Source organism: Zerene cesonia, chromosome 13 (genome assembly GCF_012273895.1).
Source record: "Zerene cesonia ecotype Mississippi chromosome 13, Zerene_cesonia_1.1, whole genome shotgun sequence".
Classification (NCBI taxonomy): Eukaryota; Metazoa; Arthropoda; class Insecta; order Lepidoptera; family Pieridae; genus Zerene; species Zerene cesonia.
In genome coordinates, this window is record NC_052114.1 from 5,455,013 (window position 1) to 5,471,097 (window position 16,085).

Below are 16,085 nucleotides of genomic sequence, written 5' to 3' on the forward strand. Positions count from 1 at the left end.
TTTTCCTGACATCTATTGGTGAATAATAATACTATTTTGCTTCGAAGATAGCTGGACAACTGAAATAACACATAGGCAATTTTTATACCGATATTCCTACGGGATACGATTACGCAGCACGCTTACGCGGTTTCAACCGCGGGTCACAGCTAGTATTATTATAAAACCCCTAAAATAGTAATCCCATTATATCAAAGCTAAGTTTGATTTCTGTATATTTGATAGACCAATGCCGAATTCATTGAAAATGGTAAAATAGAAGAAAACTTACAAAATGAGGTTAGGAACTACAGTAAACATTTCCACTTTAAAAATATTTAAATAACCAAGTTTCTGTTTCAGAAAATAGTTTTTACTGAAACTTTGTAAGTAAAACATTTGAAACACATAGAGTTCATATTCATACATCCTCGAGTATTTGAATCCAATTACTTACCTTGTCAAAAAACCTGGTCAGCTTGACAGAATTACTTGTACCAGGCGCTAAAGACCTAAAACAACATTTTTGATTATAAAACTTACTAGCTAACCCCTCTCTGGACATCAACCAATCATACAACACAGTGTTATAATTTCCAACAGTTAAATATTCAGAGATATTATCTACTCATTTGACTATATATGTTTATTATAGCGAAGGGGTAACACAATTTGTATGTTGATGGAACTGCATTTTAGAGTTCTAAATTTCCGAAATAAAAAGCACTGAATTCACTACTTCCAGTTTTGTTCATTATTAATTTTATATAATTTTCAAGATTGTATTTATTAAAAAATAAACAGAATTAAGAAAATCATCATTAGATATGTTGAGTGTTATTTATTTTAGAAATCTAGAACCTTCATGATGGATAAGATTTGTCATCCATACCTGGGTTGAAAACAATTGACAAATATTTCATCAGCACCACATTGTTCTGCTATACTACTTGCCAATCTCCTATATTGGTTCTTTTTCTGTTTCTCTTCTGCTAAATCAAATTTAGTACCTATGACCAGTATTGGGATCTGGAAAAATTCATGATTCACATATATTAGTACTACATTGTTTTGCAAAAAGTAAGAAAAATGGTCATAAAAAGCAAAAGAGGTTCTTCACTACATAGTATAAAACAAAGTCGCTTTCTCTGTTCCTATGTCCCTTTGTATGCTTAAATGTTTAAAACTACGCAACTGATTTTGAAAGGGTTCTTTTTATAAATAAATTGATTCATAGGTTTATATGTATAATAATATCTATTAAATTTCTCCTAATTAAAGCGTGCGAAGCCGCGGTCAATAGCTAGTACATGATAAAACAACATCATTGCATTTAAAAGCAATTGTGTTGTAAGATTTTCTCAATTAATTATGGTGATGTTAATTATCAAAAAAAAAACTTACTTAATATCTCAAATGAAAACACATAAATTACATACATTTAATATTTCATTTAAATATATACTGTTTACTTTACAAATGCTGCAATCAGTAAAAGAAAACACAGTGAAGGAACTTGCATGCAAGGACCAAAAGTTTGACTATTGAATAATGATGTCCATTCACCCATATAATAAAGATATATATTTAACAGTTAAGATGTGTGTGTGTGTGATGTGTGATGTCTCTATAATGTAAATTAAATAGGCTGTTATAAATGATTATTTTCTTTACCTGAGTAGATCCCAAAAACTGTTCAGGGTCAACATCTACATGTTGGAATGTTGGATTTGAAGAATCTTGATTTAATATTTCCGATAGCCATTTTTGTAAGTTAATTTGACTTTTACGGTTAGTCAAATCATGTACTAAAATTATCCCTAAAATACATATTTCATGGTGAAAATGTACACATTTATTACATACCTACTACAGAATGTTAAATTAATACATTATTCACAAAAATACACTGACCCGTGATTAAAATAATGTTAAATACCTTGCCCAAAATAAGATATAACATTTTTTCAACATACTGAAATAGGAATGAACCATACTCAGACCAATAAAAAGTATTATCGGTCTGAGAATCCACATAGCAAAAAAATAAAAGACACTAAACTATGCATTCTACTGTGATATCATGCCAAATGCCACCAGTGAGTAGCATTTGACATCAAATCCTTGAGTACGAAAACATAGTATGAAAGGCCTAATCTAATGAATAAATACCTGATATTCAAACAAACCATGTGTTGGTTGGTAGAAGACATTTCTAGTATTTCTATGATTGTTTGAACCACCGACATCCCAAAGTTCAACAAAAAACGTGTTTTGTGCTTGTGTGCCCTCTTTGTACTTGTGTAATTTGACTTCAACTGAACATCCGACTGTCCAACCCGGCGAAAGAAGAGGCTTATTGTGTGCAATTAAATATGTTAAAGAAGTTTTCCCCACACCTATAAATAAGATTGATATTTTAAAGTTAAACAAACTCAAACTGAATAAACCCTAAAAATGCTAAACCACTAAATTCAAATGTAAGTGAAATGCAGTTTACACTTTCTTTTTACTTTACATAACAAAAAAAAATATTTATTTTATTGATAATTGACATTTAAAATTTCCCGCCAAAAAGGTTTTTAATGTTGCCCATCCATAGCTCAGTGTCATGGTGGCCGCAAACATGTAGGCAAGTACGTTAGCTGTGTAAGGATTTTATTGAAAATAAGTTATTATTTCAAAAATCAATGTGAAAAGTGATTAATTCTAACAGATGAATTGTGATTTACCGGAATCGCCGAGGACGACTACCTTTACTTTCTCAATTGCAGCCATTCACAGGTTTTTATCACTATCGTCGTATTTGTTTGTCCGAATTATTTTGACGTATTCTTGACATAAGCTCAAAAACTTGGATTTGACGGAACAGAAACAGTAGTGCCAATCTGAGAATTGCTTTTAATAAGGTTGTTCCTATGCGTATCGATTTACTATGTTGTATTAAAGTCGAATAATCGATTGTATTTTGTATGTTATAGTCGGCAATGGAGCTGGTGGGTCGCCTGATGGTAAGCGCTACCAACGTCATGAACATTTGGAGAGGTGTATAGTCGATAGCTTACCTTACGCCTCTACAAATGAATTGCCGACTTCAAATTGGAAAGAGATTGAGAAAGGATTCACGGCAACCAAACACAGCGATATGCTATTTCACGCCGGTCTTCTATGGGGGTGTAGTACTTCCTCGGTGCGAGATGGCCCAATGGAGATGGCCAAACAACTTTTAAGTTTAATACACACATAGAATTTAATACCATTGAGCTGCTAATGCTTAAATTGTATAATGCATAGGTATGTTTTTGACTAAAAATTGTGTCAATTTTTCTGATAGATTTTAGGCGATGTCAATTATTAACTCGATTGCGATAAACGAATCGGTAATTTTTTTTTTGCTTCTGTTTCATTTTACATGTTCAACTCGGCTGGTTGCTTGAGTCATAGAAGAAAGTTTTGTACAAAATCAATATTTTAATAATGTGTCCGCCATTGTGTATCTAAAATTATATGACTGAAGTGAACATACTAAAGATATAAGATGCATCACTCGAATGGTGTTAAGAATACATAACATATACTTTTATAAAATGAAGATGTTTTCTAAAATAATAGTTATCCTTGTGTCTGTGCAGTCAGTGTATCTTGATTGCGGTCCATACAATGGGCAAATCTGCAAGCATTATTCTACTGGCTTTGTCTGGTACAATCACACCGGTGGTCTCGAAAACGAAAAGATCACGACAGGGCTATGGAAAGAGATGATTTCTACTCTAAAGGAACCTTGTAGAAGTAGAGCGGAAAAACTTCTTTGCGCTTATGCTTTTCCTAAGTGTATCAACAAAGATGGTGTTGGATATTATGCTTTACCCCTGTGTTACGAAGAATGTATGGCTGTGAAAATGCAATTTTGTTACAACGACTGGATCGTCATAGAGGAACAGAAACGACGAGGTGTGTTTTTCGAATCGAGGGGTCACTTCAGATTTCCTGAATGTGAAGAACTTCCCAAATTTTCTGGTAAAGGATCTCAGGTGACCTGCCATAGCACTGGAATTATAGATATGGACTATAGTTTAGTCACCAGAAATTGTTATCATGGTAATGGTCGTTTTTATCAAGGCACACTGAATGTGACAGAAACTGGACTTGCTTGTCAAACATGGGAATCCCAGTACCCACATCAACATACCAGACCTCCTTTAATATTCCCAGAAGTACAAAATGCTACAAATTATTGTAGAAATGCTGGAGGAGAAGAACGCAAGCCATGGTGCTATACAATGGATCCTAATGTTAGATGGGAGTACTGTGATGTGCCAATCTGTGCCAATTCAACTGATCAAATTGACAATATTAATGGACCAATAATAATGGAGAACTATTTTACACCTACTTTTGTATTGTTGCTGTCAATAGGTGGTCTTGGTTGTATTTTAGGCATAGCATCGATAGCTCTACTGTGTCATTATTTTTTGAAAAATCATTATTCCAAATGCAATATTTCTAACAGAAGAAATGCACAAAATATGGATATTGACTTAGATAAATTGCCAAGTAACCTAGCTTACCACACAACAGGAGCCCAATTAAATCCAAAATTGGAAAAATTAGAATTTCCCAGAAATAATATTATCTACATCCGTGATCTTGGGCAAGGAGCATTTGGAAGAGTGTTTCAAGCGAAAGCTCCTGGTTTAGTCCCTGAGGAAGAATTCACATTAGTAGCTGTAAAAATGTTGAAAGATGAGGCCTCCCATGATCTGCAACTAGATTTTGAAAGGGAAGCCTGCTTGCTGGCAGACTTTGATCACCCAAATATTGTTAAGTTACTGGGTGTATGTGCTGTGGGAAGACCAATGTGTTTATTATTTGAATATATGGGAAAAGGTGATCTAAACGAGTATCTGCGAGCATGCAGTACAGCCCCAAACTATCCCCCTGTTGTGGAAAATAGGGAAGATTTACGGCTCTTAGTGGCTCCACTTAACCATTTAGACCTACTCCATGTTGCAAGACAGATTGCTTCAGGCATGGTATATTTATCAGATAGGAAATTTGTACATCGCGACTTAGCTACAAGGAATTGCCTTATTAATGATGATATGGTTGTAAAAATAGCTGATTTTGGGTTGTCTCATAAGATATATCTACAAGATTATTATAAAGGTGACGAACATGATGCTATTCCTGTGCGGTGGATGCCTTTAGAAAGTATTTTATATAATAAATACACTCTTGAATCTGATGTATGGGCATATGGTGTATGCTTATGGGAAATATTCTCATTTGCTTTGCAGCCGTATTTTGGTATGACCCATGAAGAAGTAGTTAGATTTTTGAAGGATGGAAATGTTCTTGCCTGTCCAGACAATACACCGCGGTGTGTTTATGATTTAATGAAACAATGCTGGAACCATAGTCCCAGTGATCGCCCTAACTTTAGAATTATCTATCAAACTTTGGACAATATACAAATGATATTGGAAAGAACTCAATCTGAATAATTTTGTGCTTGTTCATTAACAAAAATTAATTTCATCCAATATTGTACATAGAAAAAAATACATATAAGATTCTTGTCACCATTGTACATAACAGGTAATGCAATTGAGCAATTCATGTGTGCTATTTATTGTGTGTATTTGTTTTTATGTCTTATAAGGGATTTTAAATATAAGTAACAATTAATGTTGTATAAGTTAAAAGAATACGAATTTGTTTTAATTATGCACAATAACTTATTTATTGCTCAAATCCATGTTATAACATTGAAATACTGCTTTTAAATCGAATAAGACTGAATTATTTTAATTTATTTTTAAATGATTATACTCAAAAGTAATTTATTGGTTTTAGTTTTTATTCCTTGTTTATTGTTTGAAAATGCGATAAGTGTCCGATTAATCCTATTTCATCCAAAAGTTTAATTATTAAGTAATGTTTTAAGTTCCTGGCCAAAATCAAAATTAAAAAAAGATATATGTTGAATAAATTAAGTAGAAAACAAAGTAATAGAATCTTATATTTTTGTACTAGATTAGCATAAAAAAACTGTAATTAATATTTGGTTACTTCTGCCCATAATTTATATCTTATGAAAAAGAGAACATTTATAGCTTTATGGTTTACAACTTGTGGATATATTCTGATTAGTTTATCTTTTAGTTCAAACAAATGATGTTGGTGTATTTATTTGAATAAGTGTCAAATAAGCTATCAGGGACATAAGTGGTGAATTAGGCCCTGAACATTCACACACACAAACAGACAGGGCTGTACTTATCTTTTCACTGTATATAGATCAATGAGTAAGCCTTTTTGGTGAAATATCATTTTTAAAATTAAGTCAGAAAAGGCTACATGTTAGCCTAGGTAAATTTGGATTTTATCTACTTAATATTTCGTAGAGGCTTATTATATACTTATTTGTAAAGGAATTGAACAACTGCCACTTTCTGTCATGTCAGGCCATACAATAGAATAATTTACTCTATACATATTCATTATCATAATGAATCATTACTAATCAGATTCTGTAAACGGCCTTTATTTTGCTTTGAATTGTTTAACAATAACATTATTCTTACTGTCTACTCTGCTGAGTACATGTATTTGTTAGTATGAAATCTTATTTCAAGTAGTAATTATTATTTTTAAAGATAAGTTGAATGTATTTCAACGTGTCGAAGCAATGAAAAATGTATTATTTTAAATACAGTATGCACACTTTAATCGACCAGTAACTTTTTTAAAAGTTTTTGCGAAATATTCATGTTTAGTCAAATGAATTTTAAAACATTTGATTATCTAAGAAATTCAATCTTAAGTATATATATATTATACATATATGTATTACTGAAGCCAATGAAAATTTTGATTTTTTTTTTAATAAACTTAATTTTATGAATATAATCAAATGCTAGTTAAGTTACAGTGATAGTAAGAATATAATTATATTTATATGTACACTGCCATAAGTATGTATTAAATCATAAGTAGACCAATACTTAATAGGTACCTTCTGTTCATTAGCTGTTACTTGTTTTCTACAATGCCTTTATCCTGTAAAAATCAAGTTCAAAACGACATTCATGCCAAGTTTTTAAAAACTATTTACATACTTAAGGAATAAAACGTACATTTTTAAATTATTTTTCTTACGTAACTACCTACCTATGTTATATAATGTCGTTAAGATTAAATGATACAATTTTGCAAAGCTGCGTTTTATTTTCTGATTGGCTTAATTCGCCTCAGGCACAAGTGTCATCGATCACATAAATAAATTATAATAAATACGTATATAATTAATGTACATTTATACGACAACACTGACATACACATAATATTAGGTGATAGGCATTGTTATGACATGTGAAACAAAAAATTGAAATGTATGTATTGCGGCTATCTAAATTTTAAAACTCTATGAAAAATATATTATTTAAGAGAGTGTTAATGAATATTTGGAGGATGAAAATCCATGGATTGTTTTGCGCTTAGGAATCATAGGGTATTTCTTTAGAACCATTATTATGGATACATATTACTTATGTATTAAAGTGTAAAATGAACATGATTTAAACAGAGCAACTACAGAGTTTTTTGCCGGCTCTTTGTAGAAATTGCTTTCCGAAGCGGTATTTAATGTTAAAACTTTTGCTAAGCTAAAAAAAAAGCTGTTTTAAAAACAGCTTTTTTAAAATTGAAATTTATTACTTACGCCTAGCGGTCCGCCCTGGATTTTCCTCAATAAATGGGCTATCTAAGACTGAAAGAATTTTTCAAAACGGACCAGTTGTTCCTGGGATTTACTCGTTCGAACAAACAAACTCTTAAGCTTTGTAATATTAGTATAGGTTAAAACAATTGTCTGACTTGCATGCTACGTAAGAAATTTGTTTTATCCTGGCGATCCTATTTAGAATGATAAAATAAATTAGAGAAATTGTTGTATTGTCAACGATCGTTAATAAGTCTACTGAATGAAATGTGTCACGTTAAAGAGGATTAAAGACACAGTCGTGTTCGTTCTAACGTTCTAATGTGTAAATGCTGCAAGAGATGTGATGTACAAAAATATGACTTCAGGCTACTTAACTAGCCGGATATGTTCAGAGGTAAAATAATTTTTCTTGAAAATTGTGGCCTAGGCCATGGGTTAAAAAACCCATGAAGCAATGCACTTATTTAAAGCGTATATACTTACACAAAATGAAATTTAAATTAACCTTTCGCAATTGTGAAATGCAACCCACTTTTTACTAACAACTCCAGGGAGGGTTGCTTTTAAATTGACCTGAATGATAAAAGGTTACGAATTTACGTTGAGGTTCAACGTTTCGGTAACGAAACAGAATAATTTACCTGACGAATATTTTACGTATGTTTTAAAAGAATATGAAATATTATTATAAGTTCTTACACATCCCTAAGCAATAATTTTGTGTTTAATTATTTTGTCTATATTTTTTAGATAAAACATGACGGAGGAGCGGTATGTCACCGAAGTCCCTAGTAGCTTGAAGCAGTTAGCCCGACTCGTAGTTAGGGGATTTTACACAATTGAAGATGCCTTAATAGTGGACATGTTGGTCAGAAATCCATGTAAGTCATATTCATACATTCAAATTTAAAGTGTGCTCATTTGCATGAATGCATTGCCTCAGTACGGCGTAATGACTTGGGTTCGTATCCCGACTCGTGATAATGTTTTAAATTCTTTAAAAACTTCTCAATTACAAGCATTTGAATGTTATAAAACTGAAAATAAAATTTCTGTATTTATGAAAAATATTACAATTTGGTAATTAAAAATGATTTTGTAATTATTACAGGTATGAAAGAAGACGATATTTGTGAACTGTTGAAATTTGAACGCAAAATGTTGAGGGCTAGAATAGCAACTTTAAAAAATGACAAATTTATTCAAGTGAGATTAAAAATGGAAACGGGTGAGTAATAATTCTTCTTAATTTATGATTGAAAGTTTTTGCGTGTTGCAATCAAGAGTCTTTAAAACATATCTCTAAGTACTAATATTATGAATGCGACAATAAATTCAGAATTCAAATACACAAATGAAATTGGTAATCACCAAAATGCAATTGCGTTAATATGAATGTTCTCATTAAAATTTCGAATATGTATTTAATTATTCTAGGTCCTGATGGCAAGGCACAAAAAGTGAATTATTATTTTATCAACTACAAAACGTTCGTAAACGTCGTGAAGTATAAATTAGATCTAATGCGCAAACGGATGGAGACAGAGGAACGTGACGCGACGAGTCGCGCCAGTTTCAAGTGTCCGTCTTGCAGTAAGACTTTTACTGATCTTGAGGTGAATATTGTACCATAGACTTAAATATTCTAGCTTACGTACTATATACAATATATCGTTTATCAGGTATAGACCTAAAATACGCTGTCGTCGTTTGTAGAAAATTTATTATATGATTATTTGATTTTGATCTTATCCAGTTATCTGTGTAGTAAAAAGAACATTGTTTTACCATTACAGGCTGACCAGCTATATGATATGATGACCCAAGAATTTAGATGTACGTTCTGCAACCAAGTTGTAGAAGAAGACCAATCGGCTCTCCCGAAGAAAGACTCTCGACTATTGCTTGCTAAATTCAATGAACAGTTGGAAACTCTATACATTCTCCTGCGGGAAGTTGAGGGTATTAAGTTAGCTCCAGAGATATTGGAACCAGAGCCAGTGGATATCAACACTATTCGAGGGTAAGGGTTTATTTTTCTTATGTCATAGTTGGCAATAATATAATAAAGTGCAGATGTGAAATCGTCATAATTTAAATTATCCTATGTTATTATTTTCGTTGGATTGCATACAACCAAAAATGTTCTCAAATTTTACAGTCTTATTAATATAGACATACTAAAAACTCCAAAATATATATTTCCAGACTCACAAACAAACAACAGAACCGTCCAGCCGGCGAGCAATGGTCCGGCGAGGCCACTCGTAACCAAGGCCTTGCGGTGGAAGAGACGCGAGTGGACATCACTATTGGGGACACGGATAACGCGGTGGATGCCACCACGCTGAGGAAGGAACGCCCTGTATGGATGGTGGAGAGCACTATTGCCGCTAATGACCAGGTAAACTTTAGTTTGGAAGATTGTATTTTAGCTATTAGCAATGTCGAAAATTATATGGGTAGACATGGGTGCTTGCTTCGCTGAGCCAAGTCGCTACATTTTTGGTGTATGGGATAGTAATTATATATCCAAGACCAGCAGTCGGTATTTCTGTATTTATAAAATTAAATAGATATATTATTTATTTATTCTTTACAAAATCATGTGTATGTAAGCAAGTGGACCGATCGGAAGTATATTTTAAAATTAATGGAACATAAAGTATTCCTAAATTTAAACGCTAAATAAGAAATGTTAATAATTGCAGAGCGATAGTGTGCACTCAACGGATATGGCTTTGGAGAAAGCTGCGAGTACTGCTAGCAACGCGAAGAGCACTGGCAAAGAGAAAACTGATGACATCATGTCTGTACTACTTGCCCACGAAAAGCAAAATCCAGGTAGAATTATTGCCTGTTTCGAAACTATTTTTGATTTAGTTACTTAGTATTTTCTAGTTAACTGAAAAAACGTATTTATAATAAGGAACATTATAATTATAGTAGTTAATATTTTTTTTATAATTAGTGTTGAGTTTATAGAATATAAAAATTTCAGAATTTGTTTTATATGTTTATATAAATCCATACCAATAATTTAAATGTGAAAGTAACTCCGTATGTCCGTCTATCTGTCTGTCTCCTCTTCACGAGACGAGAAGGAACATGGGATAGTTTTTGTCCTAGAAATTCCACATATATGGTAACCATGCTGAGAAAACCCAGAGACTGACTATCTTTTCAGAATATAATGTCTTCGTAACAGGTGCCATATACGTATATTTTTTTATATTCGCAATATTTGACATTGTTTTTTTTTCTAGCAAATACCACTGCGCATTCTCTCAAAGGGACAGAACAAGATAGTGGATCAGATTCAAGTGATAATGAATCCAAGGATCCATATAAACTTAAAGATGAACTGGCTGCTGTGGGTAAGTAAATTTTATTACTCTTAAAGACAAATTTCTGGTAACCTCTACATGTAATCAAACTGAACCGGAACTAATTTAGGAAACAGATTTGTCTTGCTTGAATAATGCGTACTGAGTCTTTAACAATTTACTTTTTTTGTAACCGAGTTATTTTGATCTGATCTAATGTTTTTTTTATCTCTTTTCTTATTTCTCACTAGGCCTTATCGTGAATTCGATGATTTAAGTTGATTGATAAAGTTATGACGCCATAATATAATATATGTTATTGTAACAAACAGAACGTTTAAGTGGTTATACTAAGTACTTTTACTATTTTCAGCTGAAATGGAAAGCGAAGATTCAGAATCAGACGACAATGTTCCAACTGTGCTAGTGAATGGTAAGCCAGTAGCGCTAACTAGTATAGATGATGACGTCATCGCGACTATGACTCCATCCGAGAAAGAAACTTATATCCAAGTGTATCAAGAATACTACAGTCATATGTATGATTAGATAAGATATAAATGAAATAAATGTTCATCATGTGTAAATATCTTTTAATAATGATATCACATACTTGTTAATGCATTTTATACATTATAAATATTGAGACTCTTTTACTGAGCATTTTGTGTTAAAATATGTATACTACAATGTGTTTGAATAAGTCTTATCTAGTATAAGTATGAATGTATTAATTGTGTGTGGTAAGCGAATCCCGAAACGAAGAATATGAAAAACACTGAAAGGAATCACGAACCCGACTTTGAGGATTCTGTATAATCAGATTTTGGAATTAGCTACATATATTCCCAGCCAAGAATTAACCTGTTAATTTTGTATTGTTTGTATTGGAAAATAAAAACACTCCGAAACTAAACCCATTTGATGTAACTTCGTAATTATCTATAATTTGATTGTTTTAAAAGATTGGATAGTTTTTATATCATAAATGGACCTTGGTATATAATAATTCTTCACCATTAGCATTTTCCTTTAGTATAATAATAAAAAAACAAGGATTAAAAAACAACATTAAATATGAATAATTTATTTCTAAAATAAATACTTAAAACAAAAATTGTAACATTAATAAATCTTCTTATTTACAAAACATTTTATTAATAAGGCGTTTATAAAAAAGCGAATGTCGCATAATACTGAACTATTTAATTGTACAAGTGAAGTCAAAACTGTATGTAAAATGTTTTTAATAATGCAATATTCAAAAGAGTATCTTATTTAATAATTACAACCATTTTATTATTGTACGCATTGTTTGGAAGTTATAGGTTCTTAGATTCAAGTAAAGTCGATATGTACTTGAAATATTAGAGAAATTCTGTTTATATTATAATTTAAATAATATTTGGTTTTACAAAGCTACAGAACTTATCTATCATCTATGATAAGAGATTGGATAAAAAATCCGCATTGGAACGAAGTCCAACACGTAGACAATTAACCTATAGATTGTATACATTTAAATATATGCTTTATATAAATATATAAAGCATATTCAAATTTATCGAATTTTTGTTTAGGATTTTGTTAAATTTGACTATCTATACAAGTGAAAACTTGCACTATTCAATATTAACTTCAACTGGGATAAGTAAATTTTCTTAAATAGAATAAAGAATAATTTTCTTTTCCCCTAATATTAGTTTAAACTTGATTAATCTATAAAATGTAAAAAATGAGAATCCACATAAAAAATAATAAATATGTACGAATTCTACGACTTGTGTGTAACTGATGGCTAACAACACTATAATTATTAAAATTTCACTAATTGAACACCATGGCAAATACTTAAGTAACTATAAAACGTTTATCAAATGTGTTTGCCCCATTTTTCCCAATACTCATCAGTTTGCATTTCCATTATTCGTGACAAACATCTATCGCATGCAAACATTTCCTCTTCTCCAGTAAATATAGCAGCCTTGGAATCCTCCTGAAAAAATAAGTGTTTCATATTATCAAAGTACTGCATAGATAAGTCACCTTTTTCGTCATTACACTGCTGGTGTATTGCACGTCATGAGTATGGCGTCAAAGAAATATTGTTATTAATATATTACATAATAATAAGTTGTCAGTGTAGAAATTAAAAACTTTTAAACGCGATTTATTCATTATATTATTAACCCGACGTTTCGAACACTTTACAGCGAGCGTGGTCACGGGGAGACTGACCAGTCTAGTTAATGAATAAATCGCGTTTAAAATCCGTTAAAAAGTTTTAAATTTCTAATTGTATAATACTCGCGTAAAATCAAACACAAGAAAATACTAAGTTGTAAGTGTTATATTGAGGCAAACAAAACTGAATTTGAATAGAGATATTGAAATTGAAATAAGAAAGAGAGACTTACAGAATCTTTAGTAATACTTAAATCATCCATAAGTGCTCTGTCAGCATCTCCATACCCATCTTTGACTTCATCTAAATTAAATAGTTTTTTCGGTTCACAATCAGCAGCAATGACGACCTGAAGAACGTACGTACGATATTTATGTTTTGATAATAACTAATTTAATACAAGTCTGATACTTACCCTTACTCTATTGTCATAAAAGGTGTCAATGAGTGTTATAAATCTTCTAATTTGTGACCTATGCTGCACTATAGACAGCTGGGGTAATTCTCTTATAAAAACAGTGTGAAATGTTTTTGATAAAATCAAATAATCACTTGCACCAAGAGGCTGAAACAAATGTACTATGATTATTTTTAATATCATAATCATCTAAAATATAATTTATAGCATAAGTGGACACCATTTTAATTAAATAATTAACTTTGTAAATCTCTAATGTAATATCATAATTTTTGGTGATTATTTAATAGGATTATAAGTCTAGTTAATCTCAATGACTGCTTGTTAAGGTATCTAACTAAAATTAAGAAGTCTCTTAATGTTATTTGATGTTAAAACCTAATCTGTTAGTTGAAATGATAACTTCAAAAAACTTTGCATAATAATTATTTAACCATTTAATGCCCAGCTATGACTATCAGCTATTTTGAATGGCCATGTCAAGAGTTTTTTTGCAAATTGATACTAGTCCCATACTAACATGATATTTTTCAAAACTGACCAAAAGCTACCTAACCATCTTAATAAAACATTATTTACATACTCTATCACATAGTTCTTCAAATGTTGAATCCAATACACGTCCACAAGTCTTGGCAAACTTAACATTTCTTCCCAGAATGTTTATCACCCTCACTCTGACTGTGTCATTTTCTTTTGATATCAAAAATTTAAATAAAGTTTCAACTCCATTATTGCCTGGCGTCAATTCGCTATTTCTAAAATTTCACACCATAACTTTATGACATTTTCCTTAATAATATATAGAACAATAAATAATAATCAAATTTGTAGCTAAGTGCTAGCTATTTTATGAATACTCACATGAAATATTTCCCAAATTTGCTACCAGTGCCCCGCAGTCTATAATCTATTCCAGAATCCAGCTGAACAACATCACAATGCGCTTTCAAAACTGGTATGAAAGGTATAAAGTTGGCACGCTGTAATCCATTTTTATACAAGTCATCCGGTTTTCTGTTACTAGTTGCTATTACAACACATCCATTGTCAAAAAGTTGTGTGAACAGCCTTTTTAAGATCATTGCATCACCTATATCTGTTACCTAGAAAATTATTATTAATGTTTGAAATAATTAATTATAAAAACTTACATTCCATTTTATGTAATACAATATTAGCAATTGCTTAAGTAATTTTTTTGTATAAATTTTTGCTGACAAAAATACAAGAGACCTTACTTGAAATTCATCAAAGCAAATAAGCCAAGATTCTTGAGTGATGTCTGCAGCTACTGGGGGAATGGGATCAAAAGGTTTGGATCCCTCTTCTTTGAAGGAACTTGCTCCTTTTCCTGATTTGATTTTGAGCTCATGTATCCTTGAATGGATATTTAACATAAATGAGTTAAAATGAACCCTCAATTTTTCTTTTATCTAAAATTTTCACAAATCATCAAATTATGTTTTCCTATTCATAATTGATTGTATTCAAAAAATCTTACCGGCACTGTTTCATAAAATAAATCCATTAACATGGTTTTGCCACCTCCAACACTGCCATAAATATATAAGCCCTTTGGAGCAATAATCTTCTGTGGTTCTTTTTTCACAAAAAAAGAAAACAATTTGCTGCCTCTATTCCGCTCGATAACTGGGCGTTTGAAAGTAATGATATCATCATATACCTTTTGTAATTGTTGTACAACATTTTCTTGGTGGGAATCTTGAGATAGTGAACCCTCTGATATTTTGTTGGAATACAAATCCAACGGTCCTTGTCGCTCATGGGTTTGTGATGATAAAAATCTCAAGCATTGTTGGTACTGCCTCCAATTATATTTTATCACATTATTATTCAATACCATCAAATTTAGAAAAAACATTTTTTAAGCAACAAATTGCAAGGTTAACTAATATAACATTATATAACATAAAAGCATTATGTTGCGTGAGTCATAATGTTAAACTAATGTTGCTAACAAATAGAAACAGTGTTTGAGAGAAATTATAAAATTAAAATAAGTTTAAAGTCGGATTGAAACCGTATTTATAATCGTCAATCCCTATTGATATGGCTCAAATGTCTGATGCTATCTCATGTGATGTCAGTTGTCATTTGCACGTCAATTGTCATAAAAACTGACAATGACAATATTTTCACCATGGTCGTAGGTACCTGCATATAAAGAGAACCGAGCAAACGAAGCTGAAAACCAAGCCGAGCGAGAAAGGAAAACTTCACGCGCCTCATTCAAATAATTTGATTTTGATAAATAAGTCATAAAAAATACTACTTATTTATTATTTTTGATTAATTTACTTGGAATTTTTACGAAGTAACATAACGGAAATATACAAATTTCAAACTATTGCAATTAATGTTATAAACTTGTGCATTTCCATCGTTATTACAAGCTAACGATAACTTATAATATTTTACTGTGCTCAC

At 31.4% G+C, this 16,085-nt stretch overlaps 4 protein-coding genes across 5 annotated transcripts in view; 2 read left to right on the top strand and 2 right to left on the bottom strand.

Moving 5' to 3' along the window:
• Positions 1–2,853, bottom strand: part of LOC119831586 (rab-like protein 3) — a 4,150-nt gene extending 1,297 nt beyond the window's left edge. The window contains exons 1-5 of the mRNA XM_038355000.1: positions 2,712–2,853; positions 2,169–2,378; positions 1,654–1,799; positions 872–1,008; positions 437–491 (exon numbers count right to left, since the gene is read on the bottom strand). Coding sequence (XP_038210928.1) covers positions 437–491; positions 872–1,008; positions 1,654–1,799; positions 2,169–2,378; positions 2,712–2,757 — 594 coding nt within the window. The 5' untranslated portion in view covers positions 2,758–2,853. The remainder of the gene's footprint in view (positions 1–436; positions 492–871; positions 1,009–1,653; positions 1,800–2,168; positions 2,379–2,711) is intronic.
• On the top strand, positions 2,594–11,618 carry LOC119831585 (general transcription factor IIE subunit 1). The gene is made up of 9 exons (XM_038354999.1): positions 2,594–2,763; positions 8,456–8,586; positions 8,817–8,933; positions 9,143–9,321; positions 9,502–9,728; positions 9,914–10,109; positions 10,417–10,549; positions 10,972–11,082; positions 11,405–11,618. The coding sequence occupies exons 2-9, from the start codon at positions 8,463–8,465 to the stop codon at positions 11,578–11,580; spliced, it is 1,263 nt and encodes a 420-aa protein (XP_038210927.1). The 5' UTR covers positions 2,594–2,763; positions 8,456–8,462; the 3' UTR covers positions 11,581–11,618.
• Positions 3,225–7,198, top strand: LOC119831584 (tyrosine-protein kinase transmembrane receptor Ror2). Its single transcript, XM_038354998.1, has one exon. It carries the CDS (start codon positions 3,531–3,533, stop codon positions 5,481–5,483), a length of 1,953 nt encoding a protein of 650 aa, XP_038210926.1. The 5' UTR covers positions 3,225–3,530; the 3' UTR covers positions 5,484–7,198.
• Positions 11,619–12,599: 981 nt separating the features above from the next.
• Positions 12,600–15,719, bottom strand: LOC119831521 (putative ATPase N2B). 2 transcript variants are annotated; one of them, XM_038354925.1, is made up of 7 exons: positions 15,139–15,719; positions 14,876–15,070; positions 14,499–14,740; positions 14,218–14,392; positions 13,632–13,781; positions 13,449–13,565; positions 12,600–13,027 (listed from the first exon to the last, which is right to left on the bottom strand). In XM_038354925.1, exons 1-7 carry the CDS (start codon positions 15,517–15,519, stop codon positions 12,905–12,907), a joined length of 1,383 nt encoding a protein of 460 aa, XP_038210853.1. In that variant the 5' UTR covers positions 15,520–15,719; the 3' UTR covers positions 12,600–12,904. The 2 variants fall into 2 exon arrangements, with proteins under 2 accessions (XP_038210853.1, XP_038210854.1); XM_038354926.1 differs by having other exon boundaries at positions 14,876–15,014; positions 15,139–15,290.
• Between the last annotated feature and the right edge of the window lie 366 nt (positions 15,720–16,085).